At 44.3% G+C, this 27,608-nt stretch overlaps 2 protein-coding genes across 3 annotated transcripts in view; one reads left to right on the plus strand and one right to left on the minus strand.

Annotated features, from left to right (window-relative positions):
- ZCCHC17 (zinc finger CCHC-type containing 17) overlaps positions 1 to 19,041 on the plus strand; it is a 40,109-nt gene extending 21,068 nt beyond the window's left edge. For both annotated transcript variants that reach the window (XM_036885187.2, XM_036885188.2), the window contains 5 exons: positions 239 to 339; positions 1,751 to 1,842; positions 8,171 to 8,271; positions 9,995 to 10,140; positions 18,135 to 19,041. In XM_036885187.2, coding sequence (XP_036741082.1) covers positions 239 to 339; positions 1,751 to 1,842; positions 8,171 to 8,271; positions 9,995 to 10,140; positions 18,135 to 18,296 — 602 coding nt within the window. In that variant the 3' untranslated portion in view covers positions 18,297 to 19,041. The remainder of the gene's footprint in view (positions 1 to 238; positions 340 to 1,750; positions 1,843 to 8,170; positions 8,272 to 9,994; positions 10,141 to 18,134) is intronic.
- A 737-nt stretch (positions 19,042 to 19,778) lies between these two features.
- FABP3 (fatty acid binding protein 3) lies at positions 19,779 to 27,028 on the minus strand. Its single transcript, XM_036885189.2, has 4 exons — positions 26,864 to 27,028; positions 23,418 to 23,590; positions 21,436 to 21,537; positions 19,779 to 20,072 (listed from the first exon to the last, which is right to left on the minus strand). Exons 1-4 carry the CDS (start codon positions 26,934 to 26,936, stop codon positions 20,019 to 20,021), a joined length of 402 nt encoding a protein of 133 aa, XP_036741084.1. The 5' UTR covers positions 26,937 to 27,028; the 3' UTR covers positions 19,779 to 20,018.
- Positions 27,029 to 27,608: the final 580 nt, after the last annotated feature.

Below are 27,608 nucleotides of genomic sequence, written 5' to 3' on the forward strand. Positions count from 1 at the left end.
TTTTTACTAGTATTAATTGTAGTTATTGTGTCACATTTTTACTAACATCAAGCATTATTTTTAAAGAGTATTTGTTAGTTAAGTACAGAAAAAGATCTTGAATTCTTTTAATTTTCAGTTTTAAATTAACAAATATTTTTCAGTGAATCTTCGACTCCTGTCTTCCCCTTACCTTGTTATTTAGAGTGCAAATATCAAGACATACCCTGTTCTTTATGCCATTTCTTCTTGTGCCCAGGTCTGGTCCATCGAACTCACATGTCATCCTGTCGTGTGGATAAGCCTTCTGAGCTAGTAGATGTTGGAGACAAAGTGTGGGTGAAGCTTATTGGTCGAGAGGTAAAGTTCTATGCAACTTTCCTGTGTTTAGAAAGAATTAGGAAAATCTGGGGATTTTATTGATATTTTATGATGGTGAGTGTGTATATGTTTGGTTAACTGTGGCTGATCTTATTTTTGAGTCCTGCCACTGTATTCTGCGATTTAAACCTTTTGGCTGTTTACCCTGCAAACACAGAAGGAATGGTGTCAACTGTACTAAGTGTGGTGCAATAAGTACATGTTTATAAAACTTCCCTCCCTGAAGTTTACCCAAATGATAGGTGGGAAGAAAAAAAAAAACAGAAAAGAACTAAAAAGAGAGAAGGAAGTTAATTAGGACTAGTCTTTATTACAACTTCCAAAGAATACCTGCCAGATACACTTCGATTTGGACCAGAATCAACAAGGACACAGTTTACAATCATTTATTTTTCCTAATACCTGGTACCATACAGTGTGAGGGAAGTGAGAAAGGTCTGAAGGACCCTGTTATAACAACAACTCACTTAAGGGTATGAGGGCTGTGGGTGTGGGCAGACCTCAGGAGAAATGGGAATAGACACTGAGGCTCTTCTAGCAAGAGAAGGGCAGGGGAGACAGGCCTGAAAGAGACAGTATTCAGCAATATTTGAGTGCTTAATGTGTACTGGTATGAGGGATACAAGTGAGCCAGACAGCAATGGTCACAGCTGTTATGGAGCTTATGTAGACTATAATTGGAGGAGACAAATATAAAAGTAAACAAGCACATACATAAAATAATTGCAAATTATAATGAGTGCTGTAATGGGTTCAAACAATATCAGAGGTAGACTTAGGTAAAGTGGTCAGGAACAAGCTCTCTGAGGAGATAGAATATGAGCTGAGACCCAAAGAAAAAGGAACTAATTGTGTACAAAGTTGAGATAAAACTATTCCAGGCCAAAAGAAGAACTGTTGCAAGACGCTGAAGTGAAGAAGGGCTTCAAATGCTGGAGGAAGTGAAAGAAGGCCAGTGTGGCTAACAATTGTCTTAATATTTAAAATGCTCTAGACTAAGTCCAAAAGAAGATCTAGTCTATAGGAATGTTCTGAAACTCATTCTAGGCTCATGATTCTGAGCTGATTATTAGGCTTTCTTAACTGGAAGAAACAGCATTTATTTTCTGCCTGCTACCCTCCACAGACTTTATAGATTGCTGAGCAGCCATTTCTGTCTCTACCCCCAGAGGGACTAGAATGAGATGAAAACCATTTCCTCAAGTTTTGCCACAGGATCTGCCTGTTACACATACTAGTACACAGTGTCCCTAGCATGGGGCCTCGGCCTTTAGAGAAGGTTAATATTTGTTAGGATGACAAAAGCTTCCATTCTGAGTCAGATAATTGTAGACCAGCAGTCTAAGTGATGTCTCTGAGCTTTTGGTGACTTTGCTTTTGTCTTTTTCAGATGAAAAATGATAGGATAAAAGTATCCCTCTCCATGAAAGTTGTCAACCAAGGAACTGGGAAAGACCTCGACCCCAACAACGTTATCATTGAGTAGGTACAAGACTTAGAAAGGCTAAAATCCTTCTGCCTATCAAAGCACAGAATGCTGTAGGGAATCAGTCCGACCTGGGGACCCTACCATTTATAGATGGTGATATTGCTGAGTTATGTAATCTTTGTAATCTTTGATTTTCAGAGGTACAAAATGTGGGTCACACTTTACCGGGTAGAGTTCTAAGATGAAATGCTGACATGCAAACCCCTAGCATAGATGTCCTCTATCAACGATTTTGTTTCCTTCCCTGTATTTTCCGTCTGCATTTTAACCAGTTAGCTACCAAGCATGCATGAAGTACCTGTTACTTGCTTCTCTCCTAGCACTAGGGCTGAAAAAAGGTAGAGACCATGTAGGAGGACAGGGTAATCTAGAAGCAACAGTGGGGCTTAGACTCCTGTTTCTTGGGATATATTGTGTTCTGAACACAACACCTTACTTTCATTGGCTCTCCTGACCTTTCATTTAGGGATGAAATACTTTATGCCTCGTAGGATAATGTCCGGTGATACAGGGCATTTGCTGTCTATCTCAAAGTCTTGAATATAAGCTATTGATTTCTTACCAGGGGGTCCTAGATCTCTAAGCACCCTTGAAGGAGTCTTGGGGGTTTATGAACTGTTACCAGTGTTTCAGAAAGCCAACCAAAATCATACATTTATCTTGAGGTTAACCATGACATTACTTGTTGCTTTTGATGATAAAATATCCCATTGTTTATCTCATGCTAGTCAGGTGCTCCCATGTGCATGTGCCAGGCAGTTAATGTACCTTTGTCAATCTAATTATCATAACAACTTCCAAAGTGGGTGTTTGTATTTTACTTTATATTTCTAGTTTCTAGCTTGATGCTTGGTGATGAGTAACTTGCCTGTGGTTATATAGCAAATTATAGTGGGTCAGGGACTTGAATCTAGGTCTCCCTAACATTAAAGCTAGTACTTTTTTCATCACATGATGCTTCTAGCTGTTGCATGTGCCTTAGAGAGTTTGTCCATTTTCTGTAGTTTAGTCTGTAAATATTGACGTGTTTATAGGAGCTAAGTATTGATGAAACACTTTCTAGTCCCAAAGAAATATTTTATAACTTAGAGCTCAAAAATGTTAAAATCTGGCATTTACTGATTACATTATAATAAATTGCTTCTGCTCCAAAGAATCCTATGCTCTACAGATTCATTAAAAAGCAGTGGAATTGCCCAAAGCCATCCTCTAAAGGGTAAAATATAAAACAAGGAAGATAAAGAGCTATCTTTCTTTCTCTAAGAAAGGGAAAGGGCTCCCTGGCTTTGTGCTGTACATGCCTCTGTGTATAGGCTATTTCTAGTAATAACCAAGTAGCTAAACAGTAACTTTTGTTATAAACTTTGTCTAGAGCTGCCTTCAGGGGAAGAAGCATGGTATAGTGGGATGATGATAGGTGTTAGAGTTAGACTTGAATCAGAAGGAGGGCTAGTGGTGCTGCAAATTAGTACATGACCCTGAGCGGATTACTTAGCTTTTCTGAACCTCAGCTTCTTCACTATGAAACGGAGGTAGCTAGTGACACCTACATCTCAGAAATGATGGATTAATTTAAATACCATCCTGTTTGTAAAGAGCCTAGCTTAGTATCTAGTCAATAGTAGAAACTGAATACATAGTAGAGGTACTTACAGTTTTTGTTTTAAAATGTCTCTGTTTTTTGTTTTTCCTCTCTCTGAAGTTATCACACCTTTTCTTTTCAAACAATATCCATGAGATCCACAGGAGCATGGGCCATGTCTTACCTTTTTTTTTTTCATGTCTTACCTTTCTTATCTCCCATGTGTAGCAGTTGTTGAGTTGGTTCACTCACTCAACAAACTGAGTTCATGTTCTGTATGAGGTACAGTGGAAATACCAAAGTTTCTGCTTAAGGATCTTACTGCCTAGTGTAATGAGATAATTATGCAAATAACATTAATATAGGACAACATACAATAAATGCTAAAAGAGTGATTTAAAGAAAGGCATCTAGGAATCACTTGAAAAGGAAGAGCTGATTTTAGGCCCTGACGGTGAGAGAAGAGGTGGCATTTTTGCTAGGTCTTGAAGAATGGATAAGATTTTATCAGGCAGCAGGGGAAGGAATGGTATTCCAGGCAGAAGAAATAGTTTGAGGAAAGGCATGAGGTGAGAAAGCACAAGGCATTCAGGGGTCTTGTTTAAGAAAAGACTAGAGTGTGGTCATATACTAGAATGTTAGGCTTAGAAGATATGTTGGGGTCAGATTGTGGAGAGCTTTGAATGTCAATCAAAGAATATATATGAATTTTTAAAGCCTTTGAGTGGGAGAGGCTCCTGGTCAGATTAATCTTTCCAGGTACCCAGTTCTCTGGTCTAGTCCTGTTATGCTCAGTATCTTCATGCAGTCTCTAGCCACACACAGTTTGTTACTACCTTTCATTTTCCACTAAAATCTAGCTCTTACATTACATCCTCTCTACCCCAAACTGTTAACGAGGCCATCTAGTAAATAAATGTATAAATAGAAAGGGGCTAAAGGCAGTTTCCAAATAGGTTTAGCCAGCATATTATAGTCTTTAAAAAGAGCATTTATGATTCACCACACTGTAATTATCTGTTTATATGTCTCCCTCCTCTGTAACCTCCCTGAGGAAAAGGACCATGTTCTATCATTTTAATATATTTACTCTTAGCACTAGTGCTAGCACAGGTGCTTGCCACTTATTAGTTGAACTGAAAAAAGAAAGATAAGTCCAACTGAGTGAGCTGGATGGATTGGAGGAGGAAAATTGGAGGCAGGGAGACCAGTGAGGGGATTATTACAGTTTAGGTGAAATGTAGTGAAGCCTAAGCTAGCATGATGGCATTGAGCATAGAAAGGGAGAGGTGGTGAGTGACACATTTGTTGAATTGAGTGTTATGTGGGAGACGTGATTTGGCATGTAGTATATTAGAATCCACAGACTGTTAGAATTGATCGTAATGAGTGTTTGCTTAAATTGTCTCAGGGCCACTTGAAACTCACTTCTGCAGATAAGGACATCTGAAAATCATACAGTTTGTGACTTGCTCAAGTTATGTTCCTAAGATCCTGCCCTGGCTTTAAAAAAATTTTTTTTTTATGGTGGTGAGAACACTTAAGAGGAAATTTACCCTCTTAACAAATGTTTAGGTGTACTGTATAGTATTGTTATTATGCTATAGGGAAACCTTTGTACAGTAGAGCTCTAGAACTGATTTTGCTGAACTGAAACTTTATGCCCATTGATAAGTAACTCCCCATTTCCGTCCCCACCCCCCTCATCTGGGCTTTGTTACTCAAGCTTCACTCTTTGAAAGGACTCTCTTCCATGACCCGGACCAGTCAGTTCGCTCCCTATCCTTTGAGTAAGACTGTTCTAGGGCAAAAGCTAGGGATTTGAGCAGACATTTTCAAAACTTAAATCTTGCTCATCTGTACTGTCTAACTGAGAAACCACTAGTTACATATAGCTATTTAAATGTAAATTTAAAAATTAAATAAAATTTAAAATCCAGTTCCTCAATCACACTAACCATATTTTAAGTGCTCCATGCCACAGACATAGTCAACAGTACAGACACAAATTTACAGAACATTTCCACCATTGCTTTCTGTGCTAGATGGTGTGCTGCCTGCTCGGATACAGGGAAGAGCAAGGCACAGACTTTACCTTTGAAGTCCTGCTCATGGAACAGAGGGGAAGGCAAATGTAAACAAAGCTAACAAAATAAAATGATCAGATAGTAAAACACTGTGAAAGCACCAAAGATTAACTCTGCTTGTGGTGCAGGGAGCATTTTATAGAAGTTGCAGTATTTGAGCCAATATTGAAGAATGAATGGGACAGAATATGGAATAATACCTTTGTCCTGCCCATTTCCTCTCTTGACCCTGCACAGTCTACGAAACTATTGGTTAAAATATGTGATGTGGGTAACTTTGTTCTGCATTTTTGATGTTGTTATCCTGCATTTCTCTGGCAAATTGGCTTTTTTGGTAGAACATTTCTGTTTTTGCTGGACTTTATAGAGACAGGGTGAATTGTTGGAAAATCTTAGATGAAGTAAGAGTTCAAAGTTAAGAAGTTCAGGTAAAACATTTGCAGCAACATGGATGGAGCTGGAGGGTATTATGCTCAGTGAAATAAGCCAGGTGGAGAAAGACAAGTACCAGGTTATTTCCCTCATCTGTGGAGTACAAGAACAAGCAAAAATGAAGGAAGAAAACAGCAGCAGACTCACAGACTCTAAGAAGGAACTAGTGGTTACCAAAGGGAAGGGGTTGGGGAGGGTGGGTGGGGAGGGAGGGTGAAGGGGATGAAGGGGCACTATGATTAGCGCACGTAATGTAGGTGGGTCACAAGGAAGGCAGTTAGCACGGAGAAGACAAGTAGTGACTATAGCATCTTACTACGCTGATGAACAGTGATTGCAGTGAGGGATGGGGGGGACTTGATAATATGGGTGAATGCTGAAACCACAGTGTTGCTCATGTGAAACTTTCATAAGATTGTATATCAATGATACCTTAATAAAAAAAAGTTCAGGTAAAAAATAATGATATTCTGGGTGAAGAGCAAAGAATTTCAACCAACATTTATTGATGCTATTGCTTATCAAGCCATGGTCTGAAGTGTGGGAGAAATAAACACAAATAAGGTATTATAGAAAGGGTTCATGCTCTAGAGAAGAAATATCAATATATCATGCAATAAAGTGATGTGTGCTAGGATTGAAGTGTGGATAGGATACAGTTTGAGTTTGAAAGTGAGAGTGATGGAAAGTGATGCCCTTCAGATATTTCCTGAGTACCTACTCTGTGCAGGTACTATGTGTTTCAGTAAAGGTAAAAGGTAAGAGCTATGACAACCGGGGTGCCTAGGCTCTGCCAGAAGGCGTGTAACTGGTAAACACACTTGAAAAAGTGTCTACTCCAGCTTATGCCCAACAACCTGCCAGTTCTACCCCTACCTGGAAGTAGGCGTTTCCCAACAGAAATGCTTACGTATGTGTTCATTGAAAGACCTATGCTGGAAAGTTCACAGAAGCACTGTTCATAATAGAAATTACTCAAGATACCCATCAACAGCAAAATAAACATTGCAACAACATGGATGGAGCTAGAGGGTATTGTGCTCAGTGAAATAATACCCTGCAGAGAGTGGGTATGAAAATTCACAACCACACACAATAATATGGATGAATCTCACAAACAAGCACAAGCCAGACACAGAAGGGTCCATACTCTATGATTCCACTTACATGATTCACAAAAATAATTATGACTGATCTATGCTGTTAGAAATGAGAATAGCGTTTACCTTTGGGGGAGGCATGGTGACTAGAAGGGCTTCTGAGGTACTGGAAATGTTCTGTTTCTTTATCTGAGTACCGGTTACATGGGTATGTTCAGATTGTGAAAATCAATCAAGCTGCATACTTATGAACACTTCTCTGCATGTATGTTATACTTTGGTTAAAAGCTAAGAATTTTGCACAGGGAAGATGGTATAGCTCAGAGAAGACAAGTAGTGACTCTATAGCATCTTACTATGCTGATGGACAGTGACTGTACTGGGATATGTGATGGGGACTTGATAATGGGGGGAATCTAGTAACCACAATGTTGTTCATGTGATGGTATATTAATGATATCAAAATTTTTTTTAAAGTTTAGAATTTTTAAAAAGTGCTATGGGAAAGAGATTAATTCTGGCTGAGTGGCTCAGGGAAGAAAACTTAATAGAAACAGGTGGTAACTAAGCAGACCTTTAAAATGTTTGGGTGTAGAGGTGGTAAGGTGGGAGAAAAGATGGGAGTAGAGCATTTCAGAGAGAGGGAACTGCCTGAGCAAAAGCAGTGAACCATTTGGAGAAGGAAAAATGGTTTGGTTTGGCCGGAGCATATTGTACAAGTAAAGAAGAGCCTGAAAAATGGAAAAGTAGGTTAGAGACAAATCATGAAAGGTAAGGAATTTGGACTTCATTTTCTAGGAAATCTTAGAAGGTCTTTTAAACCCAGAAGTGACTTTGTAAAGGTTGTAGGGGCCTTTGTGGGGTGAGTAATTATATCTTCATCCTCGGTGCATCGGTGAGATGAAGTTGAGTCTCATTCATAATTATTAATTCAGAGCCTTGTCCTGAATGAAACAATTGTCAATTTCATGTTATTTCTTTCATCACCTGTCTCCTCATGTCCTTCTGTCTCCCTTTTACCTGCCAAAAACAAAACAAAAAGGCAACATACAGCATTACCTATGACATCTCTGGCCACATCTCTTAAGAGGGCCAACAGTCTGTATCCTTTTTGTTACAGGCAAGAGGAGAGGCGAAGGCGGTCCTTCCAGGATTACACTGGGCAGAAGATCACCCTCGAGGCTGTCCTTAACACTACCTGCAAGAAGTGTGGCTGTAAAGGTAAATCCTCTGCTGCTTCAGTCTTTCTCTCCTTGTGGACAGACCCTTTACTGGGTGAGGGAGACAGCCTAGTGTGAGTTTATTAATTCACCATTTTCTAGTCAAGTGATGGTCTCGCCTGCTCATGCTGTTATTCCTACTAGACTCAGAGTTCATGGCTTGAGGCTTTTCCTGTTACCTCTTCTGAATGCTGGCCATGCCAGATGCTGTACTATTCCCACCCTCCTCCCCACTCTGCAGCTGAAGCCCTGCCTGGGCAAGGTCCCCAGGTACTATGCCAGGAGCATAAGAGTGTTGGATTATGATTAACACTAAATTTTTTATCTGTAAGGACTATTATTATTCTGTTGCAAAAATCAAGCAACTTGGAAATATATTCCTTAAGGATCCAAGACAAATCTCTTACTTCAGGGTTCTGAATACAATATCCTTTTAGTAATAAAGAACACAGGCTAGTCACTTCCTTTAAGCTCTGTTTCCTCTAGTCTTACTCAAATATTAAAGAACTCTTTCAGCCTGATTTCCCTTGTTGGAGCTATAATGACAGGTGTTGCCAGCTTCTCGTTTTCAGAGTGACCTCAATTTGTCACTCCTTCTCCCTAGCCTTCCATCTGTTCTGCTCTCTTGATTTTTGTATATCTACTGATAGCAGATTTGTGCCCGGTTTAGGCCCCTATTTATCATTAATGTAGAAAGAGGAAGGGAAAAGTAAAATTGAGAAAGAGACCTCCTCTGGCATTTTGGGCACATTCCAGATATTTGGGAAACTCTGTTGTATTTCCCTTCCAGGCACCATCCAGCTTTTGGACTCAGAGTTGCAAAGTAGTTTACATGTAGCTTTTTGATGACCTCATCAAATCCTCTTGTGCCTGAGACAGGATCTACACGCTCAGACAAAACCAGCTTTGTAGCATCTGTTAAAAGGCCCTTTGATAGCTCTGTAGGCTCAGGACAGGTGGGACCCTCTTAACTTCAACTTGTGTCCTCCAGGTATTGCATGGTGCAGAGAAGAATGAGAAATGGAATTTGGTCCAGGTAGCAAGGGCCAGGCCAAAGGTTGTTAGTTTGGGTGCAGCAGAAAGAGCACAGGACAGGGCGGTATGAGACCTGTGATAAGTTTTAGCTCTGCTTCTCTCTGTGACTTGGAGCTACTTTTCCACTCTGGACCTTCATACCCTCTGCAAATGCAGTGTTGGGTTTGTTTGTCTCTAAGGCCCTTGCCAGACCTGACAGTCCAAATGTTGAGTGCCCCTAGGTGACTGTTCCTCTGTGCCTTAGCTTGGAGGTGAGTGCTGCTTTCCTGCCAGCTGCCTAAGAGCTATCTTCCTTTAGGGCTTGGCTGCCACTTGGCTCCCTCTGCTGAGCATTCTGCTCTCTGGAGCAATCTTTTGTTGCCAGGAATAAATTCCAAACAGATCTTTAAAAATTACTAAACCCTATTGCTAATGGAGGGCAGCACCTACATTCTCATATCCTCTGCCGTTTCCCAAGCAACACCATTGTTTCCCACAACTCTAGGACCAGCCGCTAGTCTGGCTCAGGTTGAGTGAGCAGTGCCATCTTGAGGTGACAGAAAATCTGCTCTGAATGGAACAGCTGCTCTGTTTGAACTCCGTAAACCTCCTGAACCAGCTGGGCCCTTTCAGGAGCGTCTGGGGAAGATCCGCCTGCAAAGAGAGAGACTGCTGCTCCCCTTCCTACCTTTTCTACCTCTCTTCTGCAGGCCACTTTGCAAAGGATTGTTTCATGCAACCAGGGGGCACCAAATACTCTCTGATACCTGATGAAGAAGAAGAGAAGGAAGAGGCAAAGTCAGCTGAGTTTGAGAAGCCTGACCCCACAAGGAATTCTTCCAGAAAAAGAAAGAAGGTGGGTACTGTCTTTTACTCTGGTTGTTGTACTTTTTTTGAGTTTTAAAATGAAGTGTACTTCTTGCAGAAATTTTAGGAATACTGAAAAACATAAAAAATATTTGGATCTCCTGTAATCTTTCTACCCAGAGGGACCCTTATAGTATTTTTAATATATTCCAATCTTTTTTCTAGGTAATAAAAAATATGTTTATGTAGCTATATATACAGTTAAATATAAAAAATTATGGCCATCCCAGGTATAGTTTATATCCTGGTTTTTTATATTAATCAAAAGCATTTTCTAGTATCCTTGAGTGTCCTTCAAAAAATTGATATAAGAGCAATATATGATATTCTACCCACCCTATGGCTGTCTGAAGGTTTATTTAATAATTTTTCAATTGTTGGATATTTTTGATTACTTCCAATTTAAATCTCTTACCGCTTTCTTTGGATACATTCTTAAGTAAGATTACTGAGTTAGGACTTTAAGGCTCTTGATACATTTTATTAAATGATCTTTCCAGAAGGTACTTATTTGCACCCAGCAGTGGATCAGAGTGCCTGTTTCACTGAATTCTGACCCCTATTTACTCCATATAGCAGAACAATTCATAAAACAGGTATTGTGGTGCAGGAAGAAAAACTGCATTTGTAGCCTGCTACACAGGAAATGAAAAACTATGCTATAGTTTTGTCAAGAAATAGTTGTTCTCATGTTAGGTAGTTATTTTTCTACTCATTTTTGGTTATTAAGTTTTCTGAGGGGTGTTTTTTTTGTTGTTGTTCTGTTTTTTTCAGAACTTCAGGCCTTTTTTGAGTTGAGTGATCATTTTATTCCAGGAATTGCAAACAGGAATACAAAAAGGTCCTTGCTCTTGGTGGGCATTATCTATAAATTAAGTATTATCTTCATTTTATAGGTGAGGAAAAAGGCCCATTGTACCATTGTAAGACCAAGCTGAGTATATGAATAATAATTTGTTGATCTGTATGTTCTTTTCCTGGGTCATCACATCCCTCCTAAGACTTGAACTGCCTTGATGACTTCCACATGCCTCACCATTTTCTCACAGATACCTCACACTTTGTCTCGGAGCCCATCAGACCTGGGTTTGAGGCTCTTCCTTGCTATTTACCGGCTATGTATCTTTGGGCTCTCTAAGTTCAGTTCCTTAACTTTCAAAGTGGGATCGTTGTGATCTCTGATGACAGTAAAGGGATGTCCAACTCCCAAAAATAGATGGCAAGCACTGACAAGTAGGTGCTTAATTAATGTGGGCTGTCGTCACTGTCATTCTCTCTTCAGCTCTCCTCCCTACACACGCACCCACACCACTCCCATGACCACTATAAAAACAACAACCAAAACCCTTGTTTCTATCCTTCTGTCTTGTATTACTTGTTTTGATAACAGCAAAACCTGCCAGTCCCAAGAAAGAAGCCAGTATGTCATTTATTTTCTTCTCCTTTCCATCCCACATCTTGTCAGTCACCAAGTCTCGTTGGTGGTACCTTTGAAAGTATCTCGATCCTATAACTTTCTCCCACTCCCCTGGCCACTGTACATTTCATCCCCTCCCATCTCTCACTCATATTCAGACTATTGAACTAACCTAGGGAGATTTTCACAATATATATTTGCCTTCCGCCTGTTAGTTCCAATCATCAGGGCCTGGGTCTGGGCATCTGCCTTTTTTTAAAAAGCACCTCACTGCTTGGTTCTCTTCATGATTGTGATTCTCTGGCCCTCTGCCTTAACTCTGAAAGTTGGAGTGCCCTGAGGCCGTCTTATTACTCCCATCTATTCTCTAACTACTCTTTCCTCTGTTATTTCATCCTGTCCTGTGGTTTTAATACCATTTATATGCTAATAATCCCCAACTTAAGTGTTCATATCTTTTTATCCACATCTGTAATTCTTTCTTTTTTGCATGTGGATATCCAGTTTTCCCAGCACTGTTGAAAGACTATCCTTTTCCCACCGAATGGCTTGGCATTGTTGAAAATCATTTGACCATATATGTGATGTTTTTTTTCTTTCTGTTCTATTCCATTGGTCTGGGTGTCTGTCTTTATGCTAGTACCATACTGTTTTGATTACTGTAACTTTGTACTTAAGCTTTGAAATTAGGAAATGTCTGTCACCCAACTTTGTTATTCTTTTTCAAGATTATTTTGGTTATTTGGGGTCCCTTGAGATTCCATATGAATTTGAGGATGGATTTTTCTCTTTCTGCAAAAAGTGTCATTGGGGTTTTGATAGGGTTATAGGAAATCTGTAGGTTGTTTTGTATAGTATTGACATCTTAACCATATTAAATCTCCCAATCCATGAACACAGATATTTTTCCATTTATTTGTGTCGTATTTAATTTCTTTCAGCAATGTTTTGTAGTTTTCATTGTATAAGTCTTTTTGCCACCTTGGTTAGGTTTATTCCTAAGTATTTTATTCTTTTTAATGCTGTTGTAAATGGAGCTGTTCTCTTAATTTCCTTTTCAGATTGCTCATTGTATGTATTGTTAATGTATGGACGTACGGCTGATTCTTGTGTGTTGGTTTTGTATATTGCAACTTTGCCTAATTCATTTATTCTAACAGTTGTTTTTGTGAAATGTTTAGATATAAGATGTCTGCAAATAAGCAATTTTACTTCTTTAGTAGAGCTAGATTTTTAGCTACAATTCTATTTATATGTTCTAAGGATTTTTCTTTCTCTTTCAACCTTTTTGGGAGAGAGTAAATTTTATTTGTTCAGCTTCCTAAAGCAGTTCTGTGGATATCTCACTTCTGTGGGTCTTTGGTTAAGTTGTATTTGCATTATTTAATACAATGTTGCTTTAAAATATGCATTTCATTTTACCAAAACAATTATTAAGAACCTGCTAGGGATGAGGTTCTTTATGACATGCTAGGTCAACCCTTTATCGTACCCTCCATTGCTCTTCACTTAGTAGAAGAATGGTCTGGGGAACAATGGCAATAATAACCATCATGCCTTACTGTTTTTTAAAGTACCTTTGTGTATATGAACTTCTAACTCATGAGTCCTCTTTGATTAAAAAGTGCTCTAAGGAGTTGAAACTGTTAGAACTTCTTTGATGCCCTGTTTCTACCAAGCTACCATCTAGCATCAGTATCTTTTCACCTCACTGGTAATTCCTTCATTATCTTTTATGCCTTATATTTGTTTAGTGCCTTTCAGTTTATGTAATATATTCATATTTTTTCTTATCCTTATACAATCCTGTGTAGTAGCCAAAGTAGGTATTATTGTTCTACCCTTTTACACAGTAGGAAATGGAGATTAAGAGAAATCATCTCAACTAAAGTCACACACCTATAAGAAATAGTGCTGAAATAAGAACCCAGGTCTTCAGATTACTGACCCAATATTATTTTCTATGTACTATACTTCAACCATTAATTCATTTAACTATTCAATTATTTACTCGACAAATATGTATTGAATGCTTCATGTCTACATGTGCATTGTGTTGGGTGCTTGACTTACCAGGACTCACAGGGTCACTTTTTTGCCAGTTTTGACTCCCTTGCCAGCTACCCTTAGCAGCCATACAATGTTATTTATTGACCTCATTATGTTCATAACCATAAATCAAAGTTCCAGGCCTCTTGCTTGTTCCCTTTCATCCTCTAAATATTTGATCCCAAGAGGAGGTTGGCTTTCCTTACCAGTACACACCTCGACCTGAGATGGATGTTTTGGAGGGTGGGAGAGTGGCAGGTTTGGATTCCTGTTCCAGCACTGATTCATTCTGGGCACCAGACATGCAACCGAGTTCATCTGAAGGGAAATGCCTTCAGCCACCCCTGTTGTGAATAGGTCAGTAGGTAGCAAGAATGCCTAGTGTGTGGGAGGCATATGTGATAGGCAAATCATATGAAATAAAAGTTATACAGCACTGACACTCAAGCAGCTAATAGCCTAAGGAGAAAGATAAGTGCCCAAGGTTATCTGGTGGCAAGGTTTAGACACTGAATCCAAGGGGTCACTGGATCTCTTAGAAATCCAGTGACCGGAAATGAAGTATGAGGTTTGGTTGGGCCATGCAGAACAGGAACTGGAAAGACAGAAACGGACTATCGGATTTTCATCTCAGCTTCCTCACTAGATTGTCTCATTGTCCCACTTCTTTTTGCAGTCTGGTAGAGAAGAATGTCTAATATAAAGCCTCTATGACAGGGGAAGGTGCTGGGCATGTTGGGGAACCAGAAAATGGCTCAGGATAAAGAAAAGATGTGACCTGTTCCAAATAATGCCTGGCACGTAATAGGCAAATGCTAGCTACCTTTGACTAGATAGACTCCATAGTCTCTGCTGTCTGTAGCTCCTCAGGTTCCTTCATGCAGTAAGACCTGCCCTCAATTGGGAGAGAATAGGGACTAACTCCTACTGCTGCTGGTGGGTAATAATGAAGGGAACAGCGCCAGCAGTAAGAGACCTTCCTGGCCCTGAGGCCCCACATCTTTTTACCAAATACATACTGTATTGAGTGCATGCCCTTGTCCAAAAATCTAGTGTGCATTGGTTTAGTTCTCTATGCTATTCAATACCATGACAATTTTTGTCCCAGTGTGTCCAAATTATAAGTTATTTTTGTTGGGTGCAATTAGAAAAAAGAGGAGGCTCTGTGTTGAAAACAGAAATTGGATATAAAGTGTTGGTAAAATAGGAATAGAGGTCTTGCTTTGAATCCCTGGGTGGTCTTCCCGTGAACCTGTGGCCTGTGCTCTGCTGGCTTCTTCCCCCCAGTATGCCATCACGGGCCTTTCTGAATCGGTGCTTTATTTCCAGGCAGCATGTGCCTCAGGGATCAGGCTGCCCACTGATTATAGTGAAGTTTAGCTATATTTGATCTGGAATATAATTTTTTTCTTTTGATGTGGCTACTATAATTACTCTGTGCTGTACTTTATATAGAAGAACAGAAACAAGAATATCATTCCTTGGCTGCAGTGCTGGCTCTGGCCTATTGTCCAGAGAACTTCTGGTGCCTATCTGAGAGAGAGCTTGCCAGTCCTGGGTCTGCTCTGATAGAGCACAGAGAGTCATCCACTGTAGTCTGCTCAGAAGCCATCAGTGAGCCCTTCTGTGGAATACAGGCTGAGTTCTTTAAGACTGCTCACAATCTTTTCAGCTTCCCAGCATCGTCCTTCACCCATCCCTGCCCATACACAGTACTTCAGCGTCATTCATTAAAAGAGCTTCAGAGGGTCAAGCTCTGTTCTGGTCCCTGCAAGCACAACATTGAACAAAACAGGTGACATCCCTATCTTCATGGCACTTACATTCTAATGGGGGTCACAGTAAAATATTAATTTGTATTTTGTAAACAAGCACAATATGTCAAGTAGTGATTAGTGCAATGGAGAAAAATTAATTTGATTATGAGAGATGGGGAGTACTGGAATGGTGTTGGGGGAATAGGAGACTTACTATTTTAGAGAAGGTGTTATGGGCAGGCCTTTCCTAAAGTGTCATTTGAGTGGATATTTGAGGGAAGTAAGGAAGCAAGTTCCTCAGGTAAATGGAGGGAGTATTTCAGCAAGTGCAATAGCCAGCTGTTGGGAATGAGCTTGGCATTTCTAAGGAGCAGTAAGGAGACCAGTACAGCTGGAGTGTAGTAAGTGAGAAGAGTGGAAGTTAGAGGAAACCAGATCATGGGGGGCTACAGAGAATATGAGGTCTTCAGCTTACACTAAGAGTGAGATGTCGAGAGGGATGACACGATCTTCAACTAGGACTTCTGAAGTGATTGACACCACCTGCTGGAGGACTAGACTTTCATTGTTCATTTTGCAAAAGAGCCTTTGCATCCAGGTTGTTGTCTAGAAAAGCACCTCCCTGAGTCCTCCCTGCCAGCTAGAGTCCACATTACAGTGTGCCAAGTTCTCTAGTGATTTTTCTCTTTCCTCCTCTTGGTCCAGCATCTTTGAGAGAGAGGAAAGTGGAAATAATGCCAGACTCTGAGTTAGATAGTAGACCGTTCTTGTCAATTCATTTCACTTCTCTGAGTTACAGTTTTCTCATCTGTTAAATGGGAATATATTAATATCGGGGCACAGAAATCTTGATAAACTCAAGTGATATTTGGATATAAGAAAGTGTTACTACTCTCCTTCCTTATTTATCCTGGCTGGGCTGGACTTGGAGGAACTTGGTGCCAGGCCCTCCATTGGCTTGCCCTTCCTCAGGGGCGAAACCTTGTGAGGCCCCCAAGCCTCCATACACCTTGCGGTGGGCTTCTGTGGAAGGTGCAGCACCACAGCCAAACTGCCAGTTTGCTGGCTCTTGGCCATGGTTCCTCCAGCTTAGTAATGTGGCCTGGGAAGCTTTGTTCCCCTCTCCCTATTCCATTGGAGATGTCAAGAAAAATTTTGGTTTAATCTTCTCTCAAAACTTTGACATATCCATGTAGATACTTGGCCAAACTCTGAGAAATTCTGGAAGTTCTCTGAAATGAGAGAATAATGCTTCTAGCTATCACTGAATGCCTACTAAGATCAGGCACTATAGTTCATACTTATCTTCTTTAACCCTCATAGCATCCTTTCATGTAGACATTTGTTATTTGCAATTTACTCAAAAGAAAATTGAGGTTCAAAAAATTGAATCTCCTGTTGCAAGTCATAGCTATTAATGGCATTTGTAATTTGAGCTTAATCTATCTCATTCCAAAATTGTTTTTCTGGATACCACACCTACACAGGAAGAGGGGTCATGTCTACAGAGGAAAACTCATGACATGTGCTATTGTGTGGTCTCCCTACAGATCCCACCTATGCCTGTGTGATCTGGGGCAAGTGGCTTTCAACTTCTTGAGCCACAGGTACTGTGTCATTAAATCTTCTCCACAGATGTGTGGCACAGGTGTTCTTACCTTTAAGGAGACTAGGCCATGGGAGGTAAGATGACTTGCCCAAGGCTATAGATTAGTAAGTGACAGAGCCAGAACCCAAGGCCAGTAGTCTAACACCTGGCTCGGTGTCCCGTCCATCATTTCTCACAGCCAGCTTCTAAGCCTTGGTATGTCACTCAGGCACTTACAGCTCTCAGGTGAATGGCTGAAAACCTGTAGGAGGAACAGTGAGCCGCACCTCTTCTGCTGTTTCACCTTCCATAAACTTTCCTTCTTAGAAACCTTGCTGAGGCAATGGAAATATTTGAAGTTCAAGGAAAAGGTCATGCAATGCTCAAAAACTACTTGGAGCACCCCACAGAAGCCTGGAAATATACCTCCCACCCTACTTTGGCAACATGCTGTAGTGTGTATAGCTTTGAGAACATTCTTCCTAAGCTTTTTTCTTTATTGGTATAACCTTGTAAGGTTGTTGTGAGGGTTAGAGATGGTAAGTATTCAAGACAGCAGCTAGAGCCTATTGAGGACAGTTATTTTCTCTTGCCTCAGGGTCTAGTAGAAACCAGGAGTCCTTCATCTCTCATTCTGTGACCTTTGGCATGTGAGGTACCGTCTCTACATAGACATGGTGACCTCCAAGGGCTCCTTTCAGCTTTGATATTCTGTGCTTTTCAAAAGTGAAACTAAGAAATGTTTGTTAAAAAAAAAATCCAACTAGACAGAATTATATGAAGTAAAAAGTGAAAGACCCCTTTTGTTCTCCATTCATTCATTTTCAAGGTAATTCTTGTTGCCACTTTGTGTCCTTTCCATTGTTTTGTGTGTATTTTAAACATGTACAGGTGTGTGTAAATACATATACACACGTTGTATGGTATACATATAAAGACACATACATACATTAAAATTGGAATCCAGAATACATAATGACTAGATCCTTTACTTGTTTTGGCATTGTTAGTACTTAAAGTTTTTTTTTCTTCTTGAATGCTTTTTCTTGTTACTACCTGAAGATTTAATTTATTCTTTTTAATTGATGTTTTTTAATGTCCCCTACTGATTATACACCATGGTTTTTTAAAGCAAATATGCACATAATGATGTTTTTAAATTTTCTTTTCAGGAAAAGAAGAAAAAGAAACATAGAGATAGGAAGTCATCTGACTCTGACAGCTCAGACTCTGAGAGTGATGCAGGCAAGAGGGCAAGGCACGCATCCAAGGACAGCAAGGCAGCAAGGAAGAAGAAGAAGAAGAAGAAGCACAGGAAGAGGCACAAGGAGTGAGAGTGGAGAGCAGATGGGGGGCTGAGAGAAGGAACCAGGAGCCTTGGGCCTGGATACCCTGGCTCCTGGAAAGACTCAGTAGTGAGAATATGGCCTCCCACCCCGTTGACTTCTCTCCCGTGGGAGATGGCTTCCCTTTAGGCAGCAGGCAGGTTTGGGAGTTAGATGTCAAAAGCACTGCCTGGATGAGTTGTTGTTTCCTGTCATTCCCAGTCCCTTTGCAAGTGACCCCTGCAGCTCACCCATTCATTCACCCAACTTCATTCAGCAGGAGGTCCTATTAACAACCTCTCCAGCTGCCACTGCCAGAGCCAGATTTCCATACAGGAGTCCGGCTAGAACCACAGGTACTGCTGTGGAGTAAGTCTGGCCGTAGTTAGAGATCAGTGATTGGCCCCTCCCTGTTGGTCTGCCCTGGGCTGATCGGTGGGTGATCTCAGCTGCATCTAATACAGGGGCAGAGGGAGGCTGGCAGTATGAAGCAAAACATGGTAAGAAGTGGGGCTCACTTTTCCCATTCCCCCTGACATGATTCTACTATGCTAGAAGTGACAGCCAGTGGTCACAGCCAGAAAATCATTGTTTGCGGTGACTGAGCTTGTATAGAACGTCCTGCCAGACCACTGAACCAGATAGCTCAAGCCAAGATCATTGCTTTACTTTGTATTTACTGTGAGTCACTTGGTTCCACTTCAGGTCTCTGCTTAAATTCCTGGCACTAAATGGAAGTGTGTTTGGTTTTAAACTTACCGAAAGTTCTTATTGCTATAATCCCTCTTCACAGGTAACTTAGAGACTTAAAAGTCATTGAGTCTGCATTAGTTGACAGAAAAATATTTAATGTTACCTTAGACCTTGGAGAGATGCCTAGCTGAGGTACAGAGCCAGAGGTACAAGCAGGTCACAGCCTTGTTAGGAGATCTCTTATAAGCCCTCCCTTCTGTAATGATCAGATGACCTCTTCCCCAGAGCAGATTAGAGAACCAGTAAGAATATGCAACCAGGAATAATGTCCTGGGGCATGCAGGGGAGCTCTGCAGTCATCTTAAATGGTAGGCATTTTCTCCCACTGCCTCGGCACAAGCCTGGATCTTGTGTCTTGAGCCTGCATTCTGGAAAGAGAGACCACAGCTTTCCATAAAGAGCAACTGCCTAGACCCATGGCCATTCAGTGAAGGACAGGCCCGAAGTGACAGGTTAGCAGCCAGGCCTGGGGAAGCCCCGCCACTGCTTATTCCAGGTTGGACTCCCCATTAGGCTGTGGAAGGGGGCAGTCGGAAGGCAAGGTGTAGGTACAGCTGCTTTATTAGTGTAGGTGTAGGTGTAAGGTGATCAGTGAAGTGGACACTGTCCCTGAAACCTTCCAGTTTGGTCTCTCGCCCAGTGCTGCTTCCCTGGTGACCTTCAAGCAGCTGTTTCTGCCCATTGTCTGACACACAAGGAAACAGACGCCCAGAGTCAGTCACCAAAGGCAAAGGGCAGTCAGGTGACCTTGGTGCTGCTTTATTGACCTCAGAGCACCCTTTGGATGCAGTTAAAAAAAAACAAACATACATAATGGAAACCAGAAATGGATCCAGGCTGGTGCCACCTGACCCCAGAAGAATTTCCCCAACCAACATGGATTTATACAAAATGCTAGAGGGAAAAAAAGTAGGCAATCTGGTGCCGAGTCCAGGAGTAGCCAGTTGGAGAGGAGCAGTCCCTGAAGGCGTGGGCAGGTCATGGCTCTTTCTCGTAGGTGCGAGTGCTGACTGCACTGCCGTGGGTGAGCGTCTGGAAGGAAAGAGACATTAGGGTGGGGATGAGGGCATGGAAGGTATTGGGAACACTCCCCATTTTAATGGGCACAGCCCTCTACCTACATCCTCATAATCTTCATTTGTTGACTACCTACTATGTGCCAGGTACTCTGAAGGTGTTTTTTTAAATACTTATACCAAGTCTTTGTTGGGTGTTATTACTCCTTTTCCACAGATTTTGGAAAATGAGCTTAGAGAGGAAGTAGTTGGTCAAGATACCAGTGTTTCTTTCCTTTGCACTATTTTCCTAGTGTCTGAGATGGTTTCCTGGCACATAGTAGACATGTAGGTGAATAAAAATGCCCAGAGACTTGGGGAAGGACTGCACTGGGCCACCAACTCTCCATTCCTCCCCTAACTTAGGGTAGTGCCAGGGCCTGAGGCCTGAACTCCCACCACCCAGCCTGGCACTGTAGAGCCAGCCCATGGCTTCACCACAGTCCAGCTGCCCAGAGTATTTGGCACCTTGTTCCTAACTCTATCAGGACCCTGCTCTGTGTCAATCAGAATACAGTGAGTGGTTCCCACTGACCCAAGGTCTGCAGTTAAGACGCTGAGGGGAAAATCAAAGATCCTATAGAGTTAGGAGGCCAGGACCATGGGGTGGCTCCTATCTCTGTCCCTGGGCCTGGGAGTATTCAGTCAAGGCTCCATTCTTCAAACAAAGTCCCCAAGTTTGTCTCTAAACAGGTCTGCCAGCCTGGTTGTCACTTCCCACCCAGGCCCTAGTCAGTTACTTGCAGAAGCCAGGGATGGGACGAACTGACAGGAGGTGGGCTGGGATGGGATGGAAAGGACTGTGCTGTTGGTCAATGCCACACCTGTCTCTGCCCCAGAGGCCTTACAGGCAGCAGTGCAGTCTGAGGAGGAGCTAGAAGGGATGCTGTAATAGATGGGAGCTTCTCCTAGGGGCCTGGGATTAGATAGGCTTTGCTTTCTACTTCTCCCTGGGTTGAGGCGAGGAGACAACACAGAGGAGGAAACTAAGGACACACAGCACCTGCTGTAGTCCAGCCACTCAGTGATCTTTGTGTTGTGCACCCTGCAAACTTCCAGTAGCCTGAAGAGGTTGGTGTTACTAATACCTATTTTACAGTGGGACTTGGTGAAGGTGACTTGTCCAAAGTCATACAGCCTGTAACCTGAGATGTGAACGAGGCCTATGTGAGCCCAAAGCCACTACATAGAAAATTCCCACCAAATGCCACTCAGCCCTGCCTCCACCCTCCATTATTCTAGCTTCCATTGCTTCCAGGGAAGACCTTGGCTTTTCACAACTGGGGCTGAAGGGAAGTGTAATAACTGACTGGGTGAGGTTGCAAAGCTGTCCGTCTTACCAGGATGAGTTTCCCATCAATTAGCTCCCGCACAAGTGTTGTCTCTTGTCCGTCCCACTTCTGCACATGGACAAGTTTGCCACCATCCAGTGTCACAATTGACTGTGGAAAGAGGGTAGGGTAGAGGCCTAAGCTGTGATCTCAGCCAGGATTGAGGGACAGGATGGGGTCTGGTCACTGAGGCCACAGAGGACTTAGCCTCTGATCCAAACTAGTGATGGTGCTGGGACCAGAGCTCAGCCCACCTCCAGCCTCATCCAGCAGCATGTCTGATCACCTCCAGCCTCTGCTCACCTACTGCCTGGCTGAGGCAGGGTCCTTTAGGTGTTGCGCAAGTAGCGAGAGGCAGGCAGTATGGTGGAGCCTGGCTCCAAGAAGCACCACCAGTCTTCAAAATGGGCACTTATCCCATACTCTAGGTGATGCCCTCAGCCCCAGTCCCCCTAAGTACAGGGGGCAGTGCCAGCGTGTATCCATGGAAAGACTGGTGACAATGAGGAGACCTGAGACTCCACCTAGTGGTGATCACACATAATGTCTAAAAGACCCCTGGGGATGGAAGGTACTGGAAAATGCGGCTTCCCACCCTGTATTCCTACCCCATGTGGTGCATCATGTGGCTCTCAGCTGACAAGAGGGCAGCAACTGCCAGGATCTGGGATGGGGTGCCCTTGGAGTGTCCTGTAGCCCTGGTCAAATGCCCACTTAGTCTTCTAGTCGCTGCTCCTACATCAGCTGGTTCTCATTTGGCAGCTCTCCCTGGTCTCTCTTCCCTAAGAATCTGGGGGCTCTAGGCCAGGCTAGGGTACCCTGGCTGAGCAGGGTTCAGTAGGAGACTCTGACCAGACTGTGTGTGTTGGAGCCTGGGTGGGAGGTGGTTGTGCACCCCCACCCCCACCTTGCTCCTCACTGCCATTCCGTAGTTTCTTGCCCACTCAGCCCATCAGTTCTACCCTACGCATCACAGAGAACTACTGTTTGTATTTAATCACGGTTTTTGTCTCTTGGGAAGGTGGACTACACTAAAGCAGTAGAGGCATGAGATAGGGCAGGCACCTCTTTCCAAGGCAGGCTCCCACCTTCGGGCACCACCCTAACTCAGCTGCCAGCTTCCTGTTGATCCTGGACTGGCCCCCAGCTTCCTCCAGAAGGAAGAGACCAGACTCTACCCTGTCTTTCCTGGGGGCAGTTACGAGGAAGTGGAAACTGAGGAGATGAATGATTGGGTCTCGTGAGAGGATACTTCTACAGGGACGCCATTCAGCAGTCAAAGCCCCTTGGTTATCTCTCTCCCATTCCTGGCCCAGGGGCTGGGAGGCCTGAGGCAAGCTGTCAAGACAGAACCACTCTGACAAGTCTGAGACTGGGATAGGTGGCCCCGCCCTCCTTGAGCAGAGGGGGACTAAGGCTTGGTGGGAAGATACCACAAGCACACAGGACAAATACCCCATCCAGAACACAGCTTTTCCTGCCTGTGGTTTGGCAGCAATGGAAATAGTTCCTCATCACTGGCCAGGCTCGAGAGGTGGAGGTTGGAGAAGAGGAAACATCTGAGTGGGTCACAACCTCTTGTCACCCGCTGCCTCATTTGCTGCTAGTGGCCAGGATGACCTGCTCACTCAGTGGAGAACTCAATTCTACTGGGCATTGTTCCTAAGGCACTAAAGCATGGCCACATAACTCCCCTGTCTATGGAAAGGGAAAGAAACCCAGAGCCACTGCATGCCACGCACAAGGTCACCCAGCTGGAGCTGGAGTAGACACTGAGGTCAGAGCATCCTGCCTCTGTGCTGCCTCCCCAGTAAGGGAGGAAAACAAAAGAGGACAAATAGCATTTAGCACCTGGGATGCTCCAGCACCACTCAGGCTTTATGGACTTTGTTCATTTCAACCCCCCATAATAACCAACCCCTCAGGGTGCAATAATGTAGGATGCCGAATGTCAACACTCTCTATATCCCATAACCGCTTTCTTGACTCACCTTGACCTTCCTGTCGTCTGCGGTCGTTTCATCAAACTCCACCCCTAGCTTGAAGTTGATCTCTGTGCTCTTGAAGGTGCTATGCGTTTTTATGGTGACAATGTCCCCATTCATTTCGATGACTGTGGTGGGCTTGGTCATGTTGGCCACTTGCCTGGTAGCAAAGCCCACACCTGTTGGGCAGGGGAGAGCCCATGACTATGTGAGCTGGAGAGAAGAGGCAGGCTCTAAGGAGCTCAGTGAGCGACTCTTAGGCCTGGGTGTGGGGAAGAGGAGGATGAGAACTTTCAGCGTTTAAATTCAGCCTTCCTGTTAGCTCTGTGTGGTGAAGAGACACTTACTGATTCCATTAAATGAGAAACTTAAGGGACAGGCTTGCCATAGCAAGTCTGGCAGAGCTGACTTCAGTTCTGTGTGGTAAGAACTGAACATGTGTTACTTCATTCAATCCTTCTAGTCTCCCTAAAGGATTAATGCTATTATCTCTACTTTATAAATGGAAAAACTGAGGTAGACTTGAAGCCCAGGGTCACAAATCTGGAATTCAAACCCAGAATTGTTGAAAGGCAAAGCTTTTTTAACTGCTCAGCTATACTGCCTCCTGAGGCTAAAACACAGGGCTCCCTTTGACGGCACCTGAGCAGCTTTCAGGCCACAGGCTGAGGAAAGAGAGAGGTGGACTTTGCCTTCCAAAGTGTTAGGGATAAGAATACTCCACCTTTGGAAGTTTTTACTTTTGCGATGCACTGGTGCTCTTGTCCCCTATATATGGCAGCAAGACATTGATAAAGCCTCTTATCCACGATCTAGGAGGTAGGCAGAAGGAGTGTCTGTCTCAGTGTAAAGATTTAGGAGAGGCCTAAAGTGATAGTATAGTCAGGACTTGAATCCAGGTCTAGTTCCTGTCTAAGGCCCTCAGGGGACTCCCCTCCTGACCCAGGCATGGCCTCCCTGGGTGCTGGGCACAGCCCTAAGGGTCCTGTGAGGAGGTGTGGAACAAGTTCCCAGGAAAGCCTTCCCTCCTGCAGGTTGTGGCTTCCCCAAGATCTGTCCTTTTACCTCCAACCACCCAATCTTGACAGCCCTGTCCCTCTGCCCTCAGCAGCCTATGCCACGCTGTCCTCCAGGGCAGAGGCAAGGCAGGAGCAGCCCAGTGTGGTGAGGTAGTGTGCATGAAGTCCCCAGTTGAGCCTGGCTTCTTAGTGCTTGCTGGAAGCTAGGTTCTTAGCCCATGCCCTACACGGGTGGTTTTACATAATACTACTAACAGCCCTAAATGGTAGGTTTTGTTATCCCCACTTAACAAATAAGGCTCAGAGAGTGAAGTCACTCACCCGAAGTCAAAGAGTAAGTTACTGATCTAGATATGAACCTAGGCTCCCAAACTTCACTATTGTTCCTGGGCCACTCTGCCTCCTGGCACATACTTATCTGGCACTAAGGTCACCAGGTGTGCCTGTGCTTACGGGTACCAACTAGGTGGGCCTCTACCCCCTGAGGACTCGGTCTAAAAAAAGAGGGGCAAGAGCATCCTCTGCCTGGCCAGTGAGGGACGGGGCCTTGCCCACCTGCTGTCAGAGTGGGGCATGCCAATCCCACTCCCTAGCACAGAGCGGGCCCTTATCACCACACTAGGAGCTCTGTTTGCTCAGGACCTACCCAGAGGTGTGGAGTGTTTGAGGCAGGAAACCGCCGTGGAGTAAGTGAGGGACCCAGCCCAGAGAAACTGAGATCAAAAATGGCTGAGAGAACTTAGGAGACTCGGGGAGAGCTGGGTTCTATTCAGAAATGAAGCTGAAGCTATTCACTGAGAAAGGTGAGGAGGGTCCTTTTCCCCCAGGGCACTTCTCATCCTTTCCGTCTGTACCAACAGAAAAGCAGGCAGGATGGATTCTCAGCGCCTTAGCCCAAGGTGAGACAAAATAAGGACGGAGGGTGATAGAGATGTTGCAGGGACTCCTGTCGAATGTGGAAGACTTGGGAGGCGGGACCAATCCTGGGCATTCCAGCTACCCCAACTGCAGGGCCCCTGCTCTGCCAAGAATGGTCACCTTCTTGGAGTTACTGGGCATAGTGCCCAGCATACGGTAGGGGCAGTTGAGAACTTTGGCCTCAAGAGCCAATGCTTGTCCCTATTTCAGGAAGGAGTTTGGGAACAGAGGGGAGAGGCAGGCCCCCCACCCCTTCTTTGGCCATCTCATGTAACCCAGACCCCTCCCTGAGAGGAAGGCATGGAATGTAGGTCTACCATGAAGAACTTCCCGGTTTTCCCTGTCCCACCCTGGGGACTAGGATAATCTCAGCTGGGGATTCAAAGAAAGGGTATCACTGTCTCCATCTAAGCCCATACTTAACCAGGAGGGGAAGGCTGAGGTTGATCATTAGCTAAGCAGTTCCTACCACTCCCACCCCCAGGACCTACAGTGGGAACTGCTCTGGTTGCAGATCTAGAAATCTCTCTGCTATGGAATTGATAATGACAAGATAATGCATCTCAGTTTCCCCTTACATCAAACTTGGCAAGGTGTGGGAATCTCAAAGGACCTTACCTGTAAGAATTTTTGAATCGTTATTCCCCCCCCATCCCAACAGCACACCCCCCTATACTAACGACCTTCCCTGCCTTTAACAGGTCTTGGCCTTACCCCAGAACCTTTTGCTGGACCCCAGAAGTCCAGTAGCTTTCTCTACTAGACCCTTCCCCAAGGGTGGGCTGAGCCTTGGGATGTAGCTGGTGATGGGACCTCTTGCCCCACCCTACCACTAGGCTCACTGACTGATTTAAATCCTGGTCGCACAGCATTGCAGGACAAGGTCAAAGACTGGCTGGAAGAGAGGGCATCCTCTAGCAACAGTCCTTTTGTCTAACCCCACTCGGAGGGGCAGCGGTTGTTGCCAACTGTGTGGCCCCTCTCTTCCTCAGATGCCGTTCACCATTGTTCCCCACTCTCTCATCTCCCTCCTCCTGGGGATGCCCTACTTCCTGTGCCACGGTACACTCCCTGTCCGCCCCATTCCCTTCCGTGGTCAGCCTCCAGTTCCTAAACCACCCTGCTCCTGATCTTTTCCTCCCTCAGCTAGCCTCCCACCGTTTACCATCACCGCTATCTTTTTATCATACCTCCAGATCGTATATATATATATATATACATACCCCTCTTCCTGGAAAGAGCCTCCCTGTCCCCACTTGGACTGGCACTTTTGCAGCCTCCTTACACCTCCCCACCTGGGAATCCCTCTGTCCAGATGCAGACCATGAAAGGCCCCTCCCAACAGGCCTCGCGTGCCCAAGTCCAGGCTGCCACCTTCTCCACGTCCCTCTATGCCCCAACCGTGACTAGGAGGGAGGCAGCAGGCGTGCGGGGCACTAGTGAGCGCCGGGGCACAGTGCGCGGTTGCGTACGCGACCAACCCCTCCCCAGCCCAGCATCCAGAGCTGCGCTCACCGATTGACTTCATGTAGTCATCGAAATTCTTGCTGTCCACTAGCTTCCAGGTTCCCACGAAGGCGTCCACCATGGTGAGGCTAGGCTAGGCTAGGCTGAGAAAGAAGAGGCAACAGAGAAGGCGTGCAAGGACTCCAGGACTCGTGGTTCCCAGCCCGCGCTGCCGCTTTAAATAGCCCTTGCATCACATGATGAGGCGTGGCCCACATCCCCCGCTCCCGAAATAGGAAGCCCTAGGCTGGTGCTCACCCGCTAGGGGCTGGCCACCCATCCCCCAACTCGCCGAGGCGGGAGGTGGCAGCTTGTGGCGTCCGTCTGGCCTGTGTTAGCGTGAGGGCTCGGCCTCCAAGTGCCTGCCCGGGGCTGGCAGGACCTGCTCCCTTCCTTGGCCTCAAGGCGCTCTTCGAAATCTGAGAAGGAAGCAGTTGGGGCACGGTGCCCGCGAGCTGAGGCGCAGGCCACCGACACCTTAACGTCCCCCAGCCCCTTCCGAGCTTGGGGTTAGAGCAGAGATGAGAGGCTGGAGGAGGAGGTAAGCTCGCCCGTGGGCTGATGCCCACGCCGGGAGAGCTCTGGCTGGCTGTTCGCGGCGCAGGCATCTTGGTCCTCATTCTACAGTAGGTGAGGCGTCCAAGTTCAGAGGAGAACTGACAAGGTCTCAGAAATGAGAAGATGAATTGGAACCTAGATTGCAAGCCTGGTCTAGCTGGCTCCAGAAGCCGCCCTCTCCCACCATTCCCCGCTG

The sequence above is a fragment of the Manis pentadactyla genome, chromosome 4 (genome assembly GCF_030020395.1).
Source record: "Manis pentadactyla isolate mManPen7 chromosome 4, mManPen7.hap1, whole genome shotgun sequence".
Lineage (NCBI taxonomy): Eukaryota > Metazoa > Chordata > Mammalia > Pholidota > Manidae > Manis > Manis pentadactyla.